The sequence below is a fragment of the Nomascus leucogenys genome, chromosome 7b, assembly GCF_006542625.1.
Source record: "Nomascus leucogenys isolate Asia chromosome 7b, Asia_NLE_v1, whole genome shotgun sequence".
NCBI lineage: Eukaryota > Metazoa > Chordata > Mammalia > Primates > Hylobatidae > Nomascus > Nomascus leucogenys.
This window is the reverse complement of record NC_044387.1, coordinates 28,072,096-28,099,082: the sequence shown is the minus strand read 5'-3', so window position 1 is coordinate 28,099,082 and position 26,987 is coordinate 28,072,096. Positions and strand designations below refer to the sequence as shown.

Sequence of the window (26,987 nt, the reverse complement as noted above, 5' to 3'; positions counted from 1 at the left end):
TTCTTGCCTTTCCTTTATATGAATTATCTGTACCTGTGCTTTACCCACTGGGTAGATAATTTTCAACAAATTTCATTGGAACATAGTAATGGGTAGATTTCAAGAGGTGTATGATTTTAATGAGATTTGCAATTTAAAGACTTGGGTGCTCCTTTTCATGTAGCTATTGGCTTAAATACTTACGGTCTCTAACTTATGATGGTTTGACTTACGATTGTTTTGACTTGACTATAGGTTTGTCAGGGTATTAAATGTATATTTCACATATGACATTTTTTTGCTTATGTTGGGTTTATTGGGATGCAATCCCATTGTAGGTCGAGGAGCATCTGTATTTTTGGTACCTCTTCAAAGATTTTTTTAAATTACCAAAAGAGCCCTTTAGTTGTTACCACATTGCCTTGTTTCATTTTCATCGTAGTGTTATTATCTTCTACCCTTACTTATTTTAATAGATAGATTTTTTAATTTTTAATTATTTTCCCTCCACTAAAATGTAAGATCAATGAGAACAAGACCATTCCTTTGTCATTTTTATGGCACAGGGCCTAAAATAATGATTGGAATATAATAAGCAGTTAATAAATATTTGTTGAATGAAAAAAATCATACATATTCTTACAAGTTCAGGAACTTATTAACCCACCCAGGGATGATTCATCTGTGGTGAACTGCACTTAACACTGGATGGATGATAATTTATAGGACTCTAGTAATTAATACCAGTTTATGTATAGTGGTAGACACAAATAGTATAATAACAAAACTGTATATGCAATACATTTTTTCGAACACTATTGTGTCAAAACCCCACATTTATCAAAGAGCCATTGAAGAGCACATGGAAACTGGGAAAGAGAGAGATGGGTGCTATTAAAAAAACTCTTAATCCTATACTCTGGCTATAGGTTGTCTTGTCTGACAAGTACATTAGCTAGTAAATGTTTCTTCTTGGTACTGAGAATTATGAGAGGCAGTATGAAAGACTTGGTTTTGCTGGCCAACCATAAAATCAACTTAAATGCCAGCCCAATTGATGGTGGGTTACATTCTATACCTAGGCAAACAAAGAGGAATATTAAGTTGGTCTTGCAGGTTGTTAAAAAATGAAAAAGTAAAAATAGATAAAAGGGATGGTTTCAAAAAAATCTGAAGCAATGGATAAGTACTTCTTAAAGCCCATTGATGGAAATGCAGATTTCCTAAGATCTGAGAAAAAATAAAAAAAAATTGAAAAAGGAAATGCAGATTTTCATTTTTCATTTATTTAAGTAGAGTAAACCCTGAATCTGAATCTGGTTTCACCCACAAATCAAAACCATACCGTTCAGTTTGACAAGATAGAGGTAGGTACTTAAAAATCTTTAGAAATATTCGAGAAGATAGATAAATGGTATAAAAGTAGTAGCAGTGATTATTTATTATTTTTCGTTCATTGCAGTGTAGTAGAGGAGAGTGTAGTGTGGTAGTTAGATGTTGAGCTGTGTGCCTGGGATTGAATCTTAGCTATGTTTCCCACTAGCTGTGTGACCTTGGGTAAATTATACTCTCTCTGCCTCAGTTTTCTTGTCTGTGTAATTGGGAAAATAAATCCTTCCTCAAAATTGTTGGTAGGTTTAACGAGAACCTGTGTGTGTGTTTGTAGTTCTTAAAATAGTGGTGCCTGGCAGATAATACACTATCACATATTATCCCCTACTATTTTTATCCAGCAAATAGAGGGTACTTACTTCAGCAACTTTACTGAGGATGGGCAGATCCTACCCTAGAGAAATTGACAGTTTAGTGCAGTTCAAAGGTGTACATCTTCTCTATTTTCAACTCAGCTCTTTTTTTCCCCCAAATCTTGTATTTTGTTTCCAAAGGAATTAATTCAAGTCTCAATCTTTAATTTTACGTGATAGTCAAAGAAATGGTTAGAAAATTGACCTGCTGCCTTGAAACAAATAAAATATTTTAAAGCCATTTTAAATTTTGTTTTATAGATGCTTGTTTGCTACTGATGGGTGTGAGCAAGTTAGATATTTTATACCGGAGACTTCTCCTAACAAAACTTTTTATCAGAGGATGGGGAAGGCCAGAAGATCTCAAAAGGCAAGCAATTTTTTTTCCTGAATACTTGTTCTGAATTTGTTGTTTTAATGAACATTTAAAACTTTGTTATAAAATCCCTTAATCTCAAATACAGAGCAATTGTCCAGCAAATTAAACATTAAACTATGTAAAATGTAATTTTTCCTTCTTACTGTTGTCTTTTTAGTTATTTCTCTTAAATTTTAGCCCATATCATAAATTATACTGTTTTAAAAATAATTCAGATTTTTTAAATAGAGAACTCTCAGAAACACAGAGTAGATTTTTGACTTCAATAATTATTAAGCTGATTAGAGTTGTATGTAGTTTCCAAGGATTGAGTCTTCTTAGATAACCTGAATTTGTAATGACTCTAAAACTGGAATATACTGTAGCTCATAGAAAAATCTGGACTTAAGAAAATTAATTTTCAGCCAGGATCGGTGGCTCACGCCTGTAATCCCGGCACTTTGGGAGGCGGAGTTGGGTGGATCACGAACTCAGAAGTTCCAGATCAGCCTGGCCAAGATGGTAAAACCATCTCTACTAAAAATAAAAAACTTGGCTGGGCACGGTGGCTCATGCCTGTAATCCCAGCACTTTGGGAGGCCGAGGCAGGCGGATCATGAGGTCAGGAGTTCGAGAACAGCCTGGTTAACATAGTGAAATCCCTTCTCTACTAAAAATACAAAAAATTAGACGGGCATGGTGGCGGGCACCTGTAATCCTAGCTACTCAAGAGGCTGAGGCAGGAGAATTGCTTGAACCTGGGAAGCGGAGGTTGCAGTGAGCTGAGACCGCGCTACTGCACACCAGCCAGAGCGACAGTGCGAGACTCCGTCTCAAAAAAAATAAAAAAAAATAACAAAAATTAGCCAGGTGTGGTGGCGCATGCCTGTAATCCCAGCTACTCGGGAGGGTGAGGCAGGAGAATTGCTTGAACCCGGGAGGCAGAGGTTGCAGTGAGCTGAGATCACGCCAGTGCACTCTAGCCTGGGTGACAGAGCAAGACTCCGTCTCGAGGGGAAAAAAAAAAAAAGAAAGAAAATGAGTTTTCAGGATTGGTGCCTTTAATTTTGAGTCTTGTATGTTTTAATTACTTTCTGAACAATATATTGTTTCTCACATTTTTCTGAAAAAAGTGTTCAGTTTGGGAAAAAACAACAGCCTAATCTGTTTCTTCAGTAATCAAAATTAAATTTTAATATGGCTTATGAACTGGATTTGCTAATTTTTAATTACTGTTAATCAGTCTCAATTATAATGTGCTTAGTAGGTGATATAAAAGATGAATTTTTTCCTTTTTGTCTTCTTTCCCATAATAGACTCTTTGAATTCAGAAAGATGATTGGAAATCGGGAAAGATGCCAGAATCTTGTTTCAAGCGATTACCCAGTACACATTGATAAGGTATTCAAATGAGAGAAACGCAGTTATAGGAATTGTGGTTTGACATAAATATGTCTAAGAATAGATTACATATTGGAGTATAACAACAATAAACACTAAAATATGAGTACAGTATGGATTTTTCATTTCATATTTAAAGAATACTATTTGTGGGCCAAGTGTGGTGGCTCACGCCTGTAATCCCAGCACTTTGGGAGGTGGAGGCGGGTGGATCACCTGAGGTTGGGAGTTCAGACCAGCCTGACCAACATGGAGAAACCCCGTCTCTACTTAAAAAAAATACAAAATTAGCCGGGCGTGGTGGCACATGCCTGTAATCCCAGCTACTCGGGAGGCTGAGGCAGGAGAATCACTTGAACCCTGGAGGCAGAGGTTGCAGTGAGCCAAGATCACGCCTTTGCACTCCAGCCTAGGCAACAAGAGCGAAACTCTGTCTCAAAAATAAATAAATAATACTATTTGTGCGTTAACTAGATGTTTTTAATAACTACGTTCCCATATATTGGGAGCATATGTTTATTACTTGCCTAAACATATAGAGAAGTATTTAGGCTGGATATTTCTGGATCTCATTTCTGTCTTTAGGCTCAGGAGGGTTAAACTACTCAACATTACAGAACAATAGTATTAAAGGGGAATAATCTAGTTGGAGAATCAGCACATAAGAAATTATTAGCAAACAACTGTTAAATAACACCAGGAAAAATATTATGGGATACAGTTAATTCCTGAGAGAATGGTAGAAAGAAAATGCTATAAAATTAGTGTAGGCAAGGATGTTTTTGGAATCTTTTTTTTTTTTTTAAGGAGGCACCTGGTTTTCTGTAAAATATTTCTAGGTTTATGTAATTGCATACTTTGAGATATTGTTGGAGAGGGGATACAAATGGGCAAGTTTCACACATCCCTCACTCCCCTTCAACCAAAGTAACTGTATTTGCATCTCATATGTTTTGGATATCTTTAGATTTCTCTTTTCAAAAGAGTTCGACTGCTAAGAACAAAATTTTATAGATTGAAAACTCCTCCTCTACATCATAGAAGTTCTTTCTGTATCTTCTGAATTAATAACATTTCTCCCTAACCCTCAAATTTTGCTAAATATTTTTATCTTCTTTTTTTCTATTAAAAAATTATAAACTTAAAAAAATTTAAAACATACCAAGTTAAAAAAAAAATCTCCTTTAATCTCTGCCACTTTCCACCACCTAATTCCATTTCCCTCCCGAGAGTGAATTGCTGTTAAGAGTTTGGAATGCATTCTTACTGATCCACTACCCTTAGTTTTTAAAAATTGAGATAAGGATATCCCAGCACTTTGGGAGGCCGAGGCGGGCGGATCGTGAGGTGCAGAGATCAAGACCATCCTGGCCAACATGGTGAAACCCTGTCTCTACTAAAAAAAAAAAAAATACAAAAATTAGCTGGGAGTGGTGGCACACACTTGTAGTTCCAGCTACTCGGGAGGCTGAGACAGGAGAATTGCTTGAACCCAGGATGCGGAGGTTGCAGTGAGCCAAGATCGCACCACAGCACTCCAGCCTGGCAATAGAGCTAGACTCCGTCTCAAAGAAAAAAAAAATTGAGATAAAATTCACCCTTTTACAATACAGTTGCATGGTTTTTAAATTATATTACCAAGATGTGCAGCCATCAACATTGTCACTAATTCTAGAATATTTTCATTGTCCTTAAAAGAAACCCTGTATCCATTAGCTGTCACTTTCCATTGCCTCTTCCCCCACCTGCTGGCAATCACTAGTCTACTCTCTGTCTCTATGGATTCGCCCAATGTGGACATTTCTTATAAATGGAATCATGAAATATGTAGCTTTTTTTGTCTGGCTTCTTCACTTAGCATAATGTTTTCAAGGTTCATCCATGTTGTAGCATGTGTCAGTACTTCTTTTTGTTTTTGTTTTTGTTTTTACAGCATCAGAACATTCAAGAAAAACTTTATCCTTTTGTATAGCTAAATAATATTCTATTGTATACCAAAGTTTGCTTATCCATTCATAAATTGATGGACATTTGCGTTGTTTTCACTTTTTGGCTATTATAAATAATGCTGCTATGAATACTCAAGTATGAGATTTTGTGTGAACATATGTTTTTAGTTCTCTTGTGTATACTGAAGAATTTAATTATTGGTCATGCGATGATAACTCTAAGTTTAACTTTTTGACGAACTGTCAAACTGTTTTCCAAAGTGACTATACTATTTTATATTCCCACCAGCAGTGAATAAACATTCCAATTTTGCCGTACTCGCAACCTTGTACTTGTCCAAGCCATCCTAGTGGGTATAAAAGTATTTCCTTGTGGTTCTGACTATGCCCTAATGACTGTGAGGCTGAACATCTTTTCAAGTGTGAATTAGCCATTTGTATACCTTCTTTGGAGAACTGTCTTTTCAAACCCTTTGCTCCTTTTTACATTGAGTTATCCATCTTTTTATTGTTGGGTTGTATCTTGCTTAATTTTAAAATCCATGTTATGTATAATATGTGTAATACTAAAATTGTTTATTCTTACCAAGTTGCCAGCTATCAGAACACTAATTTGTTGCATTATTTTTCCCTTTAACATTAGTTTGTTCTACTTCCCTTATTAATAATTAATAATGGGCTGGGTGCCATGCCTCAGGCCTGTAATATCAGCACTTTTGGAGGCCGAGGCAGTGGATCATTTGAGGTCAGGAGTTCAAGACCAGCCTGGCCAACATGGTGAAACCCCGTCTCTACTAAAAATACAAACATTAGCTGGGTGTGGTGGTGCATGCCTGTAATCCCAGCTACTTGGGAGGCAGAGGCAGGAGAATTGCTTGAGCCTGGGAGGCGGAGGTTGCAGTGAGCCGAGATCATGCCACTGTACTCCAGTCTGGGCAACAGAGTGAGACCCAGTCTCAAAAAATAATAATAGTAATATAATAATGTATTAGTTTGTGCTGCTGCTTTATCAAATAACTTATTCTTGTAAAATACTTAAGAGGGTTGAGTGTGGTGGCTCACGCCTGTAATCCCAGCACTTTGGGAGGCTGAGGAGCATAGATCACTTGAGGTCAGAAGTTCGAGACCAGCCTGGCCAACCTGGCAAAACCCCATCTCTGCTAAAAATACAAAAAAATTGGCCAGGCATGGTGGCACACGCCTGTAGTCCCAGCTACTCAGGAGGCTGAAGCAGGAGAATTGCTTGAATCTGGGAGGCAAAGGTTGCAGTGAATCGAGATAGCACTCACTGCACTCCAGCCTGGGTGACAGAACAAGACTCAAAAAATAAAAATAAATAAATAAAAATAAATACATAAGAAGAACACTTTAAAACTATACTAATAGGCATAAAAAACTAAATTGGAAAGTTTTTTGGATTAAAAATTCAGTTTTGTAGAGATATTATGTCTCCTTAATCATTTTTTAAAATGCAATGCAATTTCAATTGAGCCTGGGAGGCGGAGGTTGCAGTGAGCCGAGATCATGCCACTCAATTGAAGTATTAAACATAGAACCTAGATCCATATAAGCATCCTAAAATTATTTTGAGAAAATACTTGAGAGTACAATCAGGAATATTCTGGTAAGGAAGAGTGGTAAAGACTAGTTCAGTCATATAACAATGAGTATTAAAATGCTGCAGTTGTCAACACGGCATGATATTGGTGGAGAAATAAAAGATAGGCAAATAAGACTAATGAAGGATTGAAAATAACTTGCAGAAATATATGGATGTTTAGTACATGATAATAGTAGCATTTTAAGTCAGTTGCAAAAATATATGGGTTATTTAATAGATGACATTTGTCCAACTGACTACAAAAAAAAATTTTGTTTTTTTTGTAAACAAAATATTGTTTTGTTTTGAGACAGAGTCACTCTGTCACCCAGGCTGCACTGCAGTGGTGCAATCATGGCTCACTGCAGCCGTGACCTCCTGGATTCAGGTGATCCTCCCACCTCAGCCTCCCACGTAGCTGGGACCACAGCCACATGCCACCACGTTCAGCTAATTTTTGCATTTTTAGTAGAAATGGGGTTTTGCCATATTGGCTAGGCTGGTCTCGAACTCCTGACCTCAGGCAATCCACCTGCGTCGGCCTCCCAGGGTACTGAGATTACAGGTGTGAGTCACTGTACCTGACCTAGAATTTGTTTTTTAAAAAAACTAGCTTGTCCCAGGTGCAGTGGCTCACAGCTGTAATCCTAGCACTTTGGGAGGCCAAGATGGGTGGATCATGTGAGCTCAGGAGTTCGAGACCAGCCTGGGCAACATGGTGAAACCCCGTCTCTACTCAAAATACAAAAAAATTAGCCGGGCATGGTGGTGTGCGCCTGTAATCCCAACTACTCGAGAGGCTGAGGCAGGAGAATCACTTGAACCCGGGAGGCAGAGGTTGCAGTGAGCCGAGATCACGCCACTGCACTCCAGCCTGGACAACAAAATAAGACTCTGTTTCAACAAAACAAAACAAAAAAAAAGCTAGCTTGTAATCCGAGCACTTTGGGAGGCCAAGGCAGGCAGATTGATTGAGTCCAGGAGCTCAAGACCATCCTGGTCAACATGGCAAAACCCTGTCTTTACAAAAAAAAAGTGTAAAAATTAGCTGGGTGGTATGCCTGTAGTCCCATCTACTCTGGAGGCTGAGGTGGGAGGATTGCTTGAACCCTGGGAGGTGAAGCGTACAGTGAGCCAGGATGGCAGCACTGCACTCCAGCTTGGATGACAGAGTAAGACCCTGTTTCCCCAAAAATTAACTAATTAATTAGTTAATTAATTTTTTAAGTTAGATATATACATCATCCACAGATATGTTTTTGTTTCTGATTTGAATGAAAATATGTGGTAATTCAATACTACTTTAATTCTTTTACTATTGACCTGAAATTTTTAAGAAATAATTAGACCAGACACAGTGGCTCATGCCTTAATCCCAACACTTTGGGAGGCTTGAGGCCAGGCGTTCAGACTAGCCTGAGCAACATAGTGAGATCTTGTTTCTACAAAAAGAAAAGAAATACTTATTTGAGAGGAAAATAAGTTTAGGCGTTGAATGTTAGCAAATGCTTTTTTTATATATGTAGAAACCACATTTTTTCTTATTTACTATGTTGACATGACTCATTACATCAGATTGCCTGACACTGAACCATTGTAACATATTTGATGTCAACCCTTATTTGATTATGATAAATTATTTTTGGAATTTGTAAACAATTATTTTTATACTGTTGAATGTTGTTGAATTAACTAGTAGTTTATTTTGAGTTGTTGTATGTCAGTGTATGAATGTGATTTATTTATAGTTTATTTTCTCAACTAGATTATAGTAAAGGATACAGAAGGAAAAGAAATATGTATAGGCAGGAACCATGTCTTTAAAAACCACAGTGGTCCACAGAATCAGAGAAAATGTTTACAAACTACTCATCTGACAGGGAATTAAGAACCAGAATATGAGGAGCTCAAATAACAGGGAAAAATCATAGTCTGATTTTAAAATGGGTAAAAGATCTGAATAGACATTTTATATTTTTCTTTTTTTTTTTTTGAGACGGATTCTTGCTCTGTTGCCAGGCTGGAGCGTAGTGGCTCGATATTGGCTCACTGCAACCTCCGCCTCCTGGGTTCAAGTGATTCTTCTGCCTCACCCTCCCGAGTAGCTGGAACTACAGGCGCACGCCATCACGCCCAGCTAATTTTTTGTGTTTTAGTAGAGACAGGGTTTCACCATGTTGGTAAGGCTGGTCTCAAACTCCTGACCTCAGGTGATCCGCCTGCCTTGGCCTCCCAAAGTGCTGGGATTACAGGCGTGAGCCACCATGCCTGGCCAACATTTTACATTTTTCAAGAGAAGACATACACATGGCCAACCAGGTATATGAAAAAATGCTCAGCATCACTAATCATCAGAGAAATGCAAATCAAAATTACAGTGATATATCATTTACCCTAGTTAAAATGGCTTTTATCCAAAAGACAGGCAATAATGAAAGCTGGTGAGGATGTGGAGAAAGAGAAAGAGGAAACCTCGTACACTGTTGATAGGAATGTAAGTTAGTATGACCACTGCGGAGAACAGTATGGAACTTCCTCAAAAGCTAAAACTGGAACTACCATATGACCCAGCAATCCCCCCACTGGGTATATATGAAAAAGAAAGGAAATCACTGTATCAAACAGATATCGGCACTCCCATATTTATTGTAGCACTATTCGTAGTAGCCAAGATGCGGAATCAACCTAAGTGTTCATCAGCAGATGAATGCATAAAGAAAATACACAAATATGCAGTGAAATATTATTCAACCATAAAAAAGAATGAAATCTTGTCATTTGCAACAACATGGGTGGAACTGAAGGACATTGTGTTAAGTAAAATAAGCCAGGCACAGAAGGACAAATTTCATGTGTTTTCACTCACGTGGGAGCTAAATATTTTTAAAAATTGAACTCATGAAGAGTAGATTGATGATTATCAGAGGTTAAGAAAAGTAGCAGGGAGGGGAAGATAGAGTGGAGATGATTAATGGGTGCAAATGTACAGTTAGAATCAATAAGATCTAGTATTTGATAACATAATAGAGTCACTATAATTAACAATAATTTATTGTATATTTTGAAATAAGAGTGGAATTGGAATGTTCCTAACACAAGGAAATGATAAGTGCTTCAGGTGATGGATACCCCATTTACCCTGATTTGATCATTACAACTCATATGCCTGTATCAAGCATCACATGTACCCCATAATACATTCAATGATTATGCACACAAAATAATTTAAAATAAAGTAGAGTGGCATAAAAAGTTTACATAGTAGGTGCTGAAAACATGATTTTAATTGAATAGAACTTTTTATTAGAAGAACATCCATGATAGACCAAGATATCTTAGTTTTCTTGCACACATCTTGGTTTTGATTTTCTTTTAGATTGAAGAGCAATCAGATTGTAAGATCTTAGATGGACACTTTGTTTCCCCCATGGCTCACTATGTGCCTGATATCATGCCAGTTGAATCTGTTATTGCAAGGTAAGAATTTTTTGTTCAAAAAGATGAATTAATGCATTATTTATGTTCATTAAAATTATAACATCAACACTATGTTATTTGAAATTAGGAGTAACAAGGCAGGCCTAAATTATTGAAAAGGCTGAATTACAAGATATTTTAATTCTTCAAAGAACATAAGGAGTATATGTACAAGGATATTCATTGAAGCATTGTTTATAGTTGCAAAAAATAGATAATGCCTAAATGTTCAACAATAGGCGATTAATTATCCATACTGTGAATACCATTAGTGACATGGAAGTATGGTCACAATGTGTGAAAGTTTAAGAAGATAATACAAACGATTTTTTAGTTCCATTTTTGTAAACACACAAGTATGCACACACAACCACACAGAAGTTTCCAAAGGATATATATGAATATACAAACTCTGCTTATCTCTGAGTGGAGAGATTTTTGGCTTCTAAATTTTTAGTTTTAGGTCAAGCATGGTGGCTTATGCCTGTAATCCCAGCACTTTGGGAGGCCAAGGCAGTTGGATCACTTGAGGTCAGAAGTTCTAGACCAGCCTGGCCAACGTGGCGAAACCCCATCTCTGCTGAAAACACAAACAATTAGCCAGGTGTGGTGGCAGGCACCTGTAATCCCAGCTACCTGGGAGGCTGAGGCAGGAGCATCTATTGAACCCAGGAGGCGGAGGTTGCAGTGAGCCAAGATTGTGCCACTCTACTCCAGCCTGGGCCACAGAGTGAGACTCCATCTCAAAAAAAAAAATTTTTTTTAGTTTTAAATTTTTACAAGTACATGTGTTGATTTTATAATAGGAAGAAGAAGTACTTTTAAGTGAAGAAACTAAAAAACGTGGTAACTTAGACTAGACAGACTACATAGTTCAGCTAAGTAAAGTGCCTCAGGATTGGTATGTAATTAGCATATCAGTTTGAGAATGTAAATAGATATTCTGAAATACCTGAGGTTCCTAAGTGGTTAATTATACAATAGTTGAAAACTGGCTTTTTGGATCTTTGTTAGAGTACAGAGGTTATTCTTAGCCCAGTCATGTTAATGGTTTTTTGTTTGTTTGTTGAGACAGAGTCTCTCTCTGTTGCCCAGGCTGGATGGGGTGCAGTGGTGCTCACTGTACGCTCTGCCTTTCAGGTTCAAGCGATTCTCATGTCTCAGCTGCCTGAGTAGCTGGGATTATAAGCGTGTGCCACCATACCTGGCTAATTTTTGTATTTTTAGTACAGATGGGCTTTTGCCATGTCGGCCAGGCTGTTCTCGACCTCCTGGTCTCAAGGGATCCACCTGCCTCACCTCCCAAAGTGCTGGGATTACAGGCATGAGCCACCACGCTCGGCCACTGTTAATGATTTGTGTTTTGTTTTTTGTTTTGTTTTGTTTTGTTTTGTTTTTGAGACGGAATCTCACTCTGTCTCCCAGGCTAGAGACAGAGTCTCCAGAGTCTCGCTCTGTTGCCTAGGCTAGATGGAGAGCAGTGGTGCTCACTGCACCCTCCGCCTCCCGGGTTCAAGTGATTCTCCTGCCTCAGTCTCCATAGTAGTTGGGATTATAGGCACCCGCCACCACACCTGGCTAATTTTTGTATTTTTAGTAGAGACGGGGTTTCAACATGTTGGGCAGGCTGGTCTCGAACTCCTGACCTCAAATGATCTGCCCACCTCAGCCTCCCAAGTGCTGGGATTACAGGAGTGAGCCACTGTACCTGGCCTGATAATGGGTTTTTTAAGTTGTTTTTATGAACCTAGATCTTTACACAGTTTTCTATTTTATGTTTTAGCTAATTTTATTTAAAAAGAACAAACTACTGTACTTTTTTTCCCCTACACTGTTGATAATAAACTATTTGCTGCTTCTGGTTAGTAGGTGTTTTCTCCTTTTAAGATTTTGTCTGCAATAGGAATGATAAAATAGTGATACATGTATGGGCGTCTGAAAAATTCTTCTGTCAAGAAGAGATTATTCTGTAATGGAAACCTACTTAACCTTTTAAGTGAATGTATTGGAATTCTGAATTCCAATACATTCAGAACCCTATAAATGAACCTACAAAGTGTGAACTAACAGAAGAACGGTTTGATTGACCTGATTAAAAGTTGTCAGGTGTCCATTATTTTGTTACCCCTAAGGCATTATTTTAAATTTATATTTTTTTCTGTTGATAACCTCTGAATGAAAGGCAAGCAATGTCATGTAGTGGAAAGGGCTAGAACTTTGGAATTAAACAGATCTGGGATTGAACCCTAAGTCTACTCTTTATGGACCTAATGTCAATTACTTAATGTCTGAACCAGGCTTTTTTTTTTTTTTTTTTTTTTTTTTTTGAGACGGAGTCTCACTCTTTCACCCAGGCTGGAGTGCAGTGGTGCAATCTCGGCTCACTGCAGGCTCCGCCCCCCGGGGTTCACGCCATTCTCCTGCCTCAGCCTCCCTCGTAGCTGGGACTACAGGTGCCCGCCATCTCGCCCGGCTAATTTTTTTTTGTATTTTTAGTAGAGACGGGGTTTCACCGTGTTAGCCAGGATGGTGAACCAGGCTTTATAAAGTAGGACTAATAACACTTATCTCGTAGGGTTGTTAAAAGTGATAAATAAGGAATGAGGCCGGGTGCGGTGTCTCACACCTGTAATCCCAGCACTTTGGGAGGCCTAGGCGGGTGGATCACCTGACATCAGGAGTTCGAGACCAGCCTGGCCAACATAGTGAAACCCCGTCTCTACTAAAAATACAAAAAAATTTAGCCAGGCATGGTGGCAGACATCTGTAATCCCAGCTACTCAGGAGGCTGAGGCAGGAGAATCACTTGAACCTGGGAGGCCGAGGTTGCAGTGAGCTGAGATCGCGCCATTGGACTCCAGGGTAGGTGACAAGAGTGAAACACCATCTTAAAAAAAGGAATGAAAATAGTGTGCAGGGAATATAAAAAACATAAACATGTAGCTCGTTTATGTATTTATTTATTTGTTTGACAGAGTCTTGCTTTGTCAATCAGGCTAGGGTGCAGTGGTGCTATCTTGGCTCACTGCACCCTCAACCTCCCTGGCTCAAGTGATCCTCTCACCTCAGCCTCCTGAGTAGTTGGGACTGTAGACTGATGTCACTAGACTTGGCTAATTTTTTTTAGTTTCTTTTGTAGAGATGGGGGTCTCACTACATTGTCTAGGCTGATCTCAAATTCCTGGGCTCAAGTAATCCTCCTGCCTTTGCTCCCCAGAGTGCTGAGATTACAGACTTGAGCCACTGCACCCAGCCTTAACTCTTTTAGATATGCTTTATCTTATTAGTGCTTTATTGAAAGCATTAAGTCAGCCTGGGCAACATAGAAAGACCCTGTCTCTACCAAAAAAATAGAAAATAAATTATCTGGCCATGATGGCATGTGCCTATAGTCTTATATACTGAGAATTGCCTGATCGAGGTTAGAGTGAGCTATAATTGTACCACTGCACCCAGCCTGGGTGACAGAGCAAAAAAAAATTTTTTTTTTAAAGCATAAGTGAATGTGTAGCTCTTTAGCCAGTATGCTAAAGGATATAGAAGGAAAAGAAACTTTCAGTTTCTACATATCATCACTTCAATCCCTGGAACTATGTGTCCCTTTCTCATAGATTCTCCACCTTATCTGGACAGATATACAAGCCATAAAACATAAAGAAAGGAGGAAAATTATGTGCTTTTACTCAGACTCAGAAATACTCCTCAACATCTGCTGGAAATTGAGGAAGGGTTCTTTCCAGTTAGTGACAGGAATGGGGAAACAAGTTGACTTCCTGTCTCTGCAGTGGCATATTTTTACAACATAATTAATATTTTTTTCAACAACTTCTAGTCAGATTTGAAGCATAACTTATTTTGGTGAAATACTATAAATTCCCAGATGATGCACATTGACATCTATTTTTCCTTTCTTTCCCCCTGTCATTCTTGTGCAGCAATTTATCTTATTGCATTAAAATATTAGAAAATGCAAATAAGAAAAAAGAAAAAAAAATTCCACCAATGAGTGTTAACCACAATTTTATGTATATTCTAGTCTTTCTCTTATGTGTTCACATACAACTGTACTTATTTTTTTTTTGACCTAATTAATCAGTGAATATGCAGTTGGTTATCATTAATGGCTCTTTGGTATTCCATACTGTGGCTCTACCATAATTTACAAATTCCTTATGGTGCACATTTAAGTTGCATTGTTTTTCACTATTATAAACAACATCACAATGAACATCCTTATATACATCTCCTTACCTGCTTCTCTGATTATTTTTGTGCCATAAGTTGCTAAACATGGAATTTCCGGATTTATAAGATTTGCGCAGATTTTAAACTTTTGATCATATTGCCAAATAAGTAGGAAAAGTTTAAGGCTATGCCAAGTATAGATTAATCCACAAGGAGAAACCTATTTGTCCTATTGTCATTTGGTCCATTACTCGTGATTCTGTCTCTTTTTCACACTTTGTTTTTATTGAGGTAGAGAAAAATATATCAGGTAAATGAAATAAGGGAACTGCAAGCATTCTTTTCCCTTAAAGAACAGTTTTAAGACTGCTTAAGATCTGTGGTGACAGGGTTTATAGACCACAAAATATGGATTTCCCTATGTAATGTAAAATAGCTCATGAATTGTGATGTATCTTCTGGACAGCCTATATTGAAAATGTATTTATGTCAAAATTCCAAATGAACTATAATATTTTATTTATTTATTTTTTTTTTTTTTTGAGGCGGAGTCTCGCTCTGCCGCCCAGGCTGGAGTGCAGTGGCGCGATCTTGGCTCACTGCAAGCTCCGCCTCCCGGGTTCACGCCATTCTCCTGCCTCAGCCTCTCCGAGTAGCTGGGACTACAGGCGCCCGCCACCACGCCTGGCTAATTTTTTTATATTTTTAGTAGAGACAGGGTTTCACCGTGGTCTCGATCTCCTGACCTCGTGATCCGCCCGCCTCGGCCTCCCAAAGTGCTGGGATTACAAGCGTGAGCCACCGCGCCTGGCCATGAACTATAATATTTTAAAACATAGCATTCAGGCCAGGCGTGGTGGCTCACGCCTATAATCCCAGCGCTTTGGGAGGCCGAGGCGGGCAGATCACCTTGATGTCAGGAGTTCGAGACCAGTCTGGCCAACCTAGTGAAATCCTGTCTCTACAAAAATTAGCAGGGCATGATGGCGGGTGCCTGTAATCCAAACTACTCAGGAGGCTGAGGCAGGAGAATCGCTTGAACCTGGAAGGCGAAGGTTGCAGTGAGCCGAGATCGTGCCATTGCACTCCAGCCTGGGTGACAGAGCGAGAATTCCGTCTCAAAACAAACAAACAAAAAAACAAAATGTCCATTTGAGCAACCTTAAATAATTTTATGGTAACATGGCATAGTTTAGTATTCAAATATTACCCAAGATTGAATTATAATACAAGTTCAGGAAAATTTAATATTTATCTTCTGGTAAAATATTAATATTCCTTCGAGGATAGTTTATATGTCTTCTATATGATTTTTATTTCTCAGCATCAGAGGTAAAAAATATTTTTCACATAGTTGGGTTTAGGTTCCTCAAATATTTAGGGATAAAGCACTCATTTTATGTATGTATTTATTCATTTTTTTAAATTTTTTAGATGGGGTCTCACTCTGTTGCCCAGGCTGGAGTGCAGTGGCGTGATCTTGGCTCACTGCAACCTCTGCCTCCTGGGTTCAAGAGATTCTCATGTCTCAGCCTCCCTAGTAGCTGGGATTATAGGCACATGCCACCACGCCTGGCTAATTTTTGTATTTTTAGTAGAGATGGGGTTTCACCATGTGGTCCAGGCTGGTGTCAAACTCCTAACCTCAAGTGATTTACCTGCCTCAGCCTCCCAAAATGCTGGGATTACAGGCGTGAGCCACTTGGCCCGGCTAGGCACTCATTTTAAATTATGCATACTTGCAAATAAACTACTCCAGGCTTTCATGATATTTTATTCCATTTATAGAAATATGTGTGTATGTGTAGGTATATATCTGTGTGTTTATGTGTAACAAAAACAGCTATCCTTTTCAGCGTTACTTCAGGCGTTACTTTTATGCCATATTCCAAATTGAACCAAAGAAGTAAGATATTACTTAAAATAACAAAATGTAGATAATTCCTGTTCTGATTTCATGCTTACTACTGATCTAGTTTTTATTTTTAAAAGAATAGTGGTTTATTAGAGAGTAGAAAGATCAGTATTTCTAAATTAATAGACTTGTGATTTTAAATATGTATGTTAAACTTTAAAATTAAATTTTACAACATTTTAAATATATGTCAATAAAATAAACATAAGCAGGAAAAATAATACTTTAATTTTCACTGCTACTTTATTTTGATGGTTTTAACAGCAGTAAATCTAAATACATTTATGTGTAATTTTAAATATAAGTATGTAACTAAGTAAATTCAATATTATAAGCAGGAAAAATAATACTTTAATATTATACTCTGCTTTTTTCTAATGATTACAACAATAGTTTTTGCCAATGTTTTAAAAATCATTCTTACTATCTTTAAATGGCATAAATGGCATTCAGTGGTTCTCTACTCATTCTAAAAAGGAAAAAAAAATTGTATAAAAATTTTCCTTGGCTATAAAAAATTCTTTGTAGGTACTGGTAATTCCCTGTGTCTAACATAAGGAAGAGCCATGGGCCATGACTCAGCCACTCAGCTCCCTGCCCTTGGGCAATTTATTTAACTGTATGGTACTTAACGGCTTCCCACTTCTGAATTAGGGCCTGCTGGAAAGATACAGGCAGGAATAAAGAAATTAAAGTTCAAAGGAGTGTGGACAAGTAGAGGAAAAGGAGTAGACAGCTACATATTCATTTACATGTGCTGGAAAACCAGTATTTAGCTAAAATCTTTTATAAAACTAATGTGATATGACCTGAGCAGAGCCAAAATTTAACTGTTCAAATAAATAGTATTCACTCACCTTTTCACTCTTATCGGGGGAACCAGCCCCCAATATTTCAACATACGTTCTTTCTATTTTCCCTAAGTGTCAGCCGGTCTGAGAAATAAAGAGAAAGAGTACAAAGAGAGAAATTTTACAGCTGGGCCTCCAGGGGTGTCATCACATATTGGTAGGACCGTGATGGCGACCCCGAGCCGCAAAACCAGCAAGTTTTTATTAGGGATTTTAAAAGGGGAGGGGGTGTACGAACAGGGAGTAGGTCACAAGGATCACATGCTTCAAAGGGCAATAAAGATCACAGGCAAAGGCAAAACTAGGATTACTGATGAGGATCTATGTCCCGCTATACACACATTGTCTTGATAAACATCTTAACAGGAAACAGGGTTTGAGAGCAGACAATGGTCTGACTAGAGTTTACCAGGCTGGAATTTCCCAATCCTAGTAAGCCTGAGGGTACTGCAGGAGACCAGGGCGTATTTCAGTACTTATCTCAACTGCATAAGACAGACGCTCCCAGAGCCGCTGTAGACCTACCCCCAGGAATGCATTCCTTCCCCAGGGTTATTCCTTCCTGGGAAAAGAATTCAGCGATATTTCTCCTATTTGCTTTCTGCAAGAAGAAAAATATGGCTGTATTCTGCCCGACCCCGCAGGCAGTCAGACCTTATGGTTATCTTCCCTTGTTTCCTGAAAATCGCTGTTCTGTTCTTTTTCAGGGTGCACTGATTTCATATTGTTCAAACACACGTTTTACAATCCGTTTGTACAACAGTGGTCCTGAGGTGACATACATTCTCAGCTTACGAAGATAACATGACTAAGAGATTAAAGACAGGCATAAGAAATTATAAAGAGTATTGATTGGAGAAGTGATAAATGTCCATGAAATATTCACAATTTATGTTCAGAGATTGCAGTAAAGACAGGTGTAAGAAATTATAAAAGTGTTAATTTTGGGAACTGATAAATGTCCATGAAATCTTCACAATTTATGTTCTTCACCTTGGCTCCAGCTGGTCCCTCTGTTCAGGGTCCCTGACTTCCCGCAGCACATTTTCTAATTGATTTGCATCTAATACAGATGTACATACACAATCTTACTGTACTCTCTGGAGATCAGGAAATATGATGAAAGAGTGTTAAAGACTTACATCTCAAAAGACTAGGCAGTCAAAAGGATATTTTTATTTTAAAAAGGAAAAAAGTAACAACAACAAAAGACTAGGCAGAATCAGTACAAGGAGTTCTTTGAGGGTGGGGTAGAAGGAATACTGATTTCATATGACTTAAATTAGAGTTTTCTTGAATCTCAACCCTCTTCAGTCTGCCTCTCTTCTAGACTCAAAAAGCTAGGTATTTGCCTTTTGGAATGTGTAGTTTGAAACTTGTAGAGTACTGCTTTCAGCCTTGTCAAAGGCAACAAGTGATTAAGAAAAGCAGTGTACCACCTGGCAGCAGTAGGCAAATATGTGATTAAAGATGTGTAACCATAGCAGCTGTTGGCTCAGAGAAGAACTTAGTCATTTCTTACTAGCTCTCATCTTCCTCCCTCCTTACTTTCTGTTCCACTTCTTCCTTCTTCTTTATTCTTCCTTCTTCTTCCTTCTCCTTCTTTCTTCTTCTCCTCCTTCACCTTCTTCCTCTCCTCCTCCTCCTCGTTTTGTTTTTTTGTTTTTTGTTTTTTGACAGATTCTTTTTTTTTTTTTTTTTGAGACGGAGTCTCGCTCTGTCGCCCAGGCTGGTGTGCAGTGGCGTGATCTCGGCTCACTGCATTCTCCTGCCTCAGCCTCCTGTGCCTGCCACCACACCCGGCTAATTTTTTGTATTTTTAATAGAGACAAGTTTCACCGTGTTAGCCAGGATGGTCTCGATCTCCTGACCTCGTGATCCTCCCGCCTCGGCCTCCCAAAGTGCTGGGATTACAGGCATGAGCCACTGCTCCCGGCTGACTTTTTTTTTTTTTTTTTTTTTTAAGAGACTGAATCTCACTGTTGGCCAAGCTGGTCTCAAACTCCTGGACTCAAGTGATTCTACCCGTCAGCCTCCCAAGTAGCTGGGACTATAGGTGCACACCATTGCATCTAGCTCTAATTCTTCAGGTCTTTCTGGTTTTTCTCCACTCCCCTCTCTCTGCAAATGCCATTATTAAATGTAGCCCCCCCAAAAGGCAAAGAACTAAATAAGATAAAAGCGAAACAGTTTATTCTAGTAACTTATAAACGTTACATTTTAAATTATATGAATTGTCTAAGTCTGTAGTTTGTCTTTAACTCTGCCACTGTGGTACTTTACATACTTAGGAACTTTAAACATCTTTTGAATGATTATTGGCATGAAATACTGGGCTTTTAGAGTCTAGAATCCAAAGCAAAGCAGTTATGCAGCTATGGAAGTGATACAGTTGTTGATTGATTTCTTGATTACTCAAGGTGAAGGAGTTCATTATTATACGCAGACTTTCATTTAAATACATAAAATATATATTTAAAAAAAAAAAAACATGAGCCTGGCCAACATGGTGAAACCCCATTTCTACTAAAAATACAAAAATTAGCTACAGGCATGTAATAAATACAAAAATACAAAAATTAGCTGGGCTTGGTGTTGCACATCTGGAATCCCAGCTACTAAGGAGGCTGAGACAGGAGAATCACTTGAACCTGGGAGGTGGAGGTTGCAGTGAGCCGAGATCGCACCACTGCACTCCAGCCTGGGCAACAGAGTGAGACTGCATCTCAAAAATAGAAATAAAAAGTAAGAAAGTGGCCTTCTGGTGTCTTAGTTCTTACCATAGCTTAAAATGAAAGAGGCTCCTAGGTGAAGGTGAGTTGCTGATGTGGGAAAAAACAGGATTTTTTACTCTATTTAAAAACAAAACAAGGACAACATACTAGCTAAAGCACTCATTTAGATTGTTTTAAAATTACAAAATAATACATGGTCATTATAAAATGAGTGCAAATAATACAGATTCTGGAGGAATCTTTAGGAAGGCTACCTATCAGGTACTACGCTCATGACCTGGGTGATGGGATTATTACTCTTTCGAAGGCTGCCTGTTTGTATTTTTTTCCTGTTTTTTAATGGGGTTATTTGGTTTTTGTTAAATTGTTTATTATAGATTCTGGATATTAGACCTTTATTGAATGCAAGTTTGTGAATATTTTTCTCACATTCTGTAGGTTGTCTCAACCTGTCGATACTTTTTTTTTTTTTTTTTTTTTTTTTTTTTTTTGCTGTGCAGAAGCTCTTTAGTTTAATTAGGTCCCACTTGTCTCTTTTCTTTATGTTGCAATTGCTTCTAGGGACTTACTTATAAATTCTTTGCCAAGTGTATTAGTTTGTTTTGACACTGCTGATAAAGACATACCCGATACTGGGCAAACAAAAGAAAGAGGTTTAATGGACTTAACAGTCCACGTGGCTGGGAAGGCCCCACAATCATGGTGGAAGGTGAAAGGCACATCTCATATGGTGACAAACAAGAGAAGAGAGCCTGTGCAGGGAAACTCCCCTTTTTAAAACCATCAGAGCTCATGAGACTTATTCACTGTCACACGAACAGCATGGGAAAGACCTGCCCCCATGATTCAACTACCTCCCACCGGGTCCCTCCCAAAACACGTGGGAATTCAAGATGAGATTTGGGTGGGGGCACAGCTAAACCATATCACCAAGGCTGAACCCAGAATTTCCTAAGTTTTTTTTCGGGGTTTTTACTGTTTTAGGTATTACATTAAAGCCTTTAATCCATCTTGATTTAATTTTTGTTTATGATGAAAGGAATGGGTACAATTTCAATCTTCTGCATATGGCTAGCCATCTATCCTAGCACCATTTATTGAATAAGGAGTCCTTTCTCTTTTGTCTGTTATTGTTGACTTTGCCAAAGATCAGGTGGTTATAGGTGTGTGGCTTTATTTCTGCATTCTCTGTGCTATTCCATTGGTCTATGTGTCTGTTTTTATACCAGCATACCAGTACCATGCTGTTTTGGTTACTATAGCCTTGTAGTATATTTTGAAGTTGGGTAATGTGATGCTTCCAGCTTTGCTTTTTTTGCTTAAGATTGCTTTGGTGATTCATGCTCTTTTTTGGTTTCATATGTGAATTTCAGAATAATTTTTCTAATTCTGTCAAAAATGGTTTTGGTAGTTTTATAGGAATAGCATTGAATCTGTGAATTGCTTTGGACAGTACAGCCATTTTAACAATATTGATTCTTCCTATACATGAGCATGGAATGTTTTTCCATTTGTTTATGTCGTCTCTGATTTCTTTCAGCAGTGTTTTGTAATTCTCATTGTAGAGATCTTTTACCTCCTTGGTAAGCTGTATTCCTAGGTTTCTGTGTGTGTGGTTGTGTGGCTATTATAAATGAGATTGTGTTCTTGATTTGGCTCTCAGCTTGGATGTTATTGGTGTATAGAAATGTTACTGAGTTTTATACATTAATTTTCTATCTTGAAACTTTACCGAAGTTATTTATTAGTTCTAGGAGGCTTCTGGCAGAGTCTGTGGGGTTTTTGAGGTGTAATATTATATTGTCTGCAAAGAGAGATAGTTGACTTCCTCTGTTTCTATTTGGATGCCTTTTATTTCTTTCTGTTGCCTGATTGTTCTGGTTAGGATTTCCAATACTGTGTTGAATAGTAGTAGTGACAATGGGCATCCTTGTTTTATTCCAGTTCTCAAGGGGAATGCTTCTAGCTTTTGCCCATTCAGTATGGTGCTGGCTGTGGGTTTGTCATAGATGGCTCTTATTATTTTGAGGTATCTTCCTTTGATGCCTAATTTATTGAAGGTTTTTAACATGAAGTGATGTTGAATTTTATCAAAAGCCTTTTCTGTATCTATTGAGATGATCATGTGGTTTTTGTAAGTCTGTTTATGTGGTGAATAACATTTATTAATTTGCATATATTGAACCAATCTTGCATCCCAGGAATAAAAGCCCACCTGATTGTGGTGAATAACTTGTTGATGTGCTAGTGTTGTCCTTATAGCTTCTGATACTTTTTTCATTGAGGTTCTGTAGACAGTAAATTTTCTGAGTTATTCATATGTCAAGATGACTTTATTATCCCTCATACTTAGTTAACCCCTTGCCTACTTATGCAATTCTTGGTTCAAAAAAACTTCCTTCAGAATTTAGAAGGTTTTGGTATGTTTTTTTCTGTCTTCCAGGATTATTGATGAAATGCTTGATACCAACTTGATTCTTCTACCTTTGTAGGTAACCAGTTATTTCTCTCTAGAAACTTTTGTGGTCTTTTCTATATCCTTAGTGGTTAGATGTTGGGTATTTTTTTTTTTTTAATTCTTTGTACCTGCCACTCAGAAGACCCTTTCAGTTTGGAAAAAAAAGATAAATTTTCATCTATTATTTTTGCAATTTTTTTTCTCCTGTTTTGTCTCCATTCTTTTCTGAGATTCCTGTTAGAAACATGTTGGAGCCAGGCATGGTGGCTCACGCCTGTAATCCCAGCACTTTGGGAGGCCGATGCAGGTGGATTGCCTGAGGTCAGGAGTTCGAGACCAGCCTAGCCAACATGGCGAAACCCCATTTCTACTAAAAATGCGAAAATTAGCTGGGCGTGGTGGCAGGCACCTGTAATCTCAGCTACTCTGCGGGCTGAGGCAGGAGAATCACTTGAACCCGGGAGATGGAGGTTGCGGTGAGCCAAGATTGTGACACTGCACTCCAGCCTGGGGAACAGAGCAAGGCTCCATCTTTTTTTTTTTTTTTTTTTTGAGATGGAGTCTCGCTCTGTCACCCAGGTTGGAGTGGAGTGGCCCTGCAATCTCGGCTGACTGCAACCTCTGCCACCCGGAGTCAAGTGATTCTCCTGCCTCAGTCTCCCAAGTAGCTGGGATTACAGGCATTCGCCACCACATCTGGCTAATTTTTGTATTTTTAGTAGAGACGGGGTTGTGCCATGTTGGCCAGGCTGGTCTTGAATTCCTGACCTCAGGTGATCTGCCTGCCTTGGCCTCCCAAAGTGCTGGGATTACAGGTGTGAGCCACAGCACCCTACCAAGACTCCGTCTCAAAAAAAAGAAAAAGAAAAAAAAAAAGAAAGATGTTGGAACTACTAGATTAATACTTTGTTTGTTTGAGACAGAGTCTTGCTCTGTCACCCACGCTGGAGTACAGTGGCGTGATCTCGGCTCACGACAACCTCTGTCTCCTGGGTTCAAGCGATTCTTCTGCCTCAGCCTCCCGAGTAGCTGGGACTACAGGTAGGTGCCACCACGCCCGGCTAATTTTCATATTTTTAGTAGAGACAGGGTTTCGCCATGTTGGCCAGGCTGGTCTCAAACTCCTGACCTCAGGTGATCCACCTGCCTCACCTCCCAAAGTGCTGGGATAACAGGTATGAGCCACCACCACCACACCCGGCCATATTATCTACACCTTTTAACTCTTCTCTTATAATTTCTCTCTCTGAATTTTTGTTGTTCATCATTTGTTTGACATTTGACGTTTTTCTTCTAGCCTTCACCTTCATTATTTGGTCATTGTAAAAATTAATCCAGGCTGGGCGCAGTGGCTCACGCTTGTAATCCCAGCACTTTGGGAGGCTGAGGCGGGCGGATCACGAGGTCAGGAGATCGAGACCACGGTGAAACCCCGTCTCTACTAAAAATACAAAAAAATTAGCCGGGCATAGTGGCGGGCGCCTGTAGTCCCAGCTACTCGGAGAGGCTCAGGCAGGAGAATGGCGTGAACCCGGGAGGCAGAGCTTGCAGTGAGCCGAGATTGTGCCACTGCACTCCAGCCTGGGCAATGGAGCGAGACTCCGTCTCAAAAAATAAATAAATTAATTAATTAATTAATCCAAATAAACCGGGCACAGTGGCTCACACCTGTAATCCAGCACTTTGGGAGGCTGAGGTGGGCGGATCACGAGGTCAGGAGTTCAAGACCAGCCTGGCCAATATGGTGAAACCCCATCTCTACTATAAATACAAAAATTAGCCGGGCGTGGTGGCACGTGCCTATAGTCCCAGCTACTCAGGAGGCTGAGGCAGGAGAATCACTTGAATCCGGGAGGCGGAGGTTGCAGTGAGCCGAGATCGCGCCACTGTACTCTAGCCGGGGCAACGGAGTGAGATGCTGTCTCAAAAAAAAAAAAAATTAATCCAAATAATACAGATTCTGTTAAATTAAAATACATATTGTAAACCATAGAGAAACTACCAAATAAAGAGAGAAGTATAGCTAATAAGAGGAATAAAACAGAATGAAAAGCACCCAATTAATCTAAAAAAAAAGATAGAAAAGAATTTAAAAGAATAATAACAGATGGAGAGCAAATGGCTTTTTATCATAATTTCCAAGATCTTTTTATTATCCAGCTTATTCTTTTCTCTTAAAAACTTATTATTTTTTATATATTTGGAAGTATTCTATTTTTCTGGCATGTAAATTAGAATGTGTATATATATTTTAATTTTTAAACAATTTTATTGAGGTATATTTTACATATAAAATTTACTCATTTCAGGCTGGGCAAAGACAGCAGTCTCTACTGAAAACAGCAAAAATAGCTTGGCGTGATGAAAAATGCCTATGGTCCCAGCTACTTGGGAGGCTAAGGCTGAGGATCACTTGAGCCTGGGAAGCAGAGGTTGCAGTGAGCTGAGACCATGCCACTGCACTTCAGCCTGGGTAACAGAGCAAGACCCTGTCTCGATTTTTTTTTTTTTTTAATTTTTTTTGCACACAAAAACAATAAACATTTTCTAAAAATACATACAAACAAAAAGATGCGTATCAAACATATTAGGAAGGTTACACATGGGAAGTCGGGGAATAGAAATGGGGGGTGGGAGTTAAAATAAGGTAGAGAGGGACTTTATGTGGATCAGTGATAATAACTCAATCCTCTATTTGACAAAGAAGAGGGAGAAGGAAGAGGAAGAAAAAGAAAGTGGGATAAAGGATCAGAAAGGGAGGAAAATAGAAAAAATTAGAGTATGACTCCAGGGTAGACCTGTTTTGTTGTCACTGAGTTGGTTGGTTGGTTTGTCTGTTGTATTTTTCATGTTTCGCCAAGTTGGCCAGACTGGTCTCGAACTCGTAGCCCGAAGTGATCAACCCGCCTCGCCCCCCAGAGTGCCGGGACCACAGGTGTGAGCCACCACGCCCAGCCCCCACATTGCTTCTGGCCTCCATGGTAGACCTCCCAGACGGAGCGGCCGGGCAGAGGCACTCCTCACTTCTTCCCAGACACGGGGCGGCCGGCAGAGGCGCTCCTCACTTCCCAGACGGGGCGGCCAGGCAGAGACGCTCCTCACTTCTTCCCAGACGATAGGTGGCCGGGCAGAGGCGCCCCTCACTTCCCAGACAATGGGTGGCCGGGCAGAGGGCTCCTCACTTCCCAGACGATGGGTGGCCGGGCAGAGGTGCTCCTCACTTCCCAGACGGGGCGGCCGGGCAGAGGCGCTCCTCACTTCCCAGACGGGGCGGCCGGGCCCCCCCCCGACGGGCGGCCGGGCAGAGGCGCTCCTCACTTCTTCCCGGACGGGGCGGCCGGGCAGAGGCGCTCCTCACTTCCCAGACGGTGGGTGGCCGGGCAGAGGCGCTCCTCACTTCCCAGACGGTGGGTGGCCGGGCAGAGGCGCTCCTCACTTCCCAGACGGTGGGTGGCCGGGCAGAGGCGCTCCTCACTTCCCAGACGGTGGGTGGCCGGGCAGAGGCCCTCCTCACTTCCCAGACGGTGGGTGGCCGGGCAGAGGCGCTCCTCATTTCCCAGACGGGATGGCCGGGCAGAGGCGCTCCTCACTTCCCAGACGGTGGGTGGCCGGGCAGAGGCGCTCCTCACTTCCCAGACGGGGCGGCCGGCAGAGGCGCTCCTCACTTCCCAGACGGGGCGGCCGGGCAGAGGCGCTCCTCACCTCCCGGATGGGGGCCGGGCAGAGGCCTCCTCACTTCCCGAGGGCGGCCGGGCAGAGGCGCTCCTCACTTCTTCCCGGATGGGGCGGCCGGGCAGAGGCGCTCCTCACTTCTTCCCGGACGGGGCGGCCGGGCAGAGGCGCTCCTCACTTCCCAGACGGGGCGGCCGGGCAGAGGCGCTCCTCACTTCTTCCCGGACGGGGCGGCCGGGCAGAGGCGCTCCTCACTTCTTCCCGGACGGGGCGGCCGGGCAGAGGCGCTCCTCACTTCTTCCCGGACGGGGCGGCCGGGCAGAGGCGCTCCTCACTCTTCCCGGACGGGGCGGCCGGGCAGAGGCGCTCCTCACTTCCCAGACGGGGTGGCCGGGCAGAGCCGCTCCTCACTTCCCAGACGGTGGGTGGCGGGCAGAGGCGCTCCTCACTTCCCGATGGGGCGGCCGGGCAGAGCCGCTCCTCACTTCCCAGACGGTGGGTGGCCGGGCAGAGCGCTCCTCACTTCCCAGACGTGGGTGGCCGGGCAGAGGCGCTCCTCACTTCCCAGACGGGGCGGCCGGGCAGAGGCGCTCCTCACTTCCCAGACGTGGGTGGCCGGGCAGAGGCGCTCCTCACTTCCCAGACGATGGGTGGCCGGGCAG

General features: G+C 40.5%; 1 protein-coding gene across 5 annotated transcripts in view; it reads left to right on the top strand.

The window, feature by feature from the left end:
- Positions 1 to 26,987, top strand: part of ABHD18 (abhydrolase domain containing 18) — an 81,781-nt gene that overhangs the window by 16,830 nt on the left and 37,964 nt on the right. Inside the window, exons 2-5 of one of the 5 annotated variants that reach the window (XM_030815721.1) lie at positions 1,986 to 2,094; positions 3,399 to 3,483; positions 10,409 to 10,509; positions 22,639 to 22,683. The exons of 1 other annotated variant lie outside the window; for it this stretch is intronic. In XM_030815721.1, coding sequence (XP_030671581.1) covers positions 2,003 to 2,094; positions 3,399 to 3,483; positions 10,409 to 10,509; positions 22,639 to 22,683 — 323 coding nt within the window. In that variant the 5' untranslated portion in view covers positions 1,986 to 2,002. Of the gene's footprint in view, positions 1 to 1,985; positions 2,095 to 3,398; positions 3,484 to 10,408; positions 10,510 to 22,638; positions 22,684 to 25,104; positions 25,127 to 26,987 lie in introns of those variants that run through there. 3 more of the 5 variants (XM_030815722.1, XM_030815723.1, XM_030815728.1) reach the window with 3 other exon arrangements.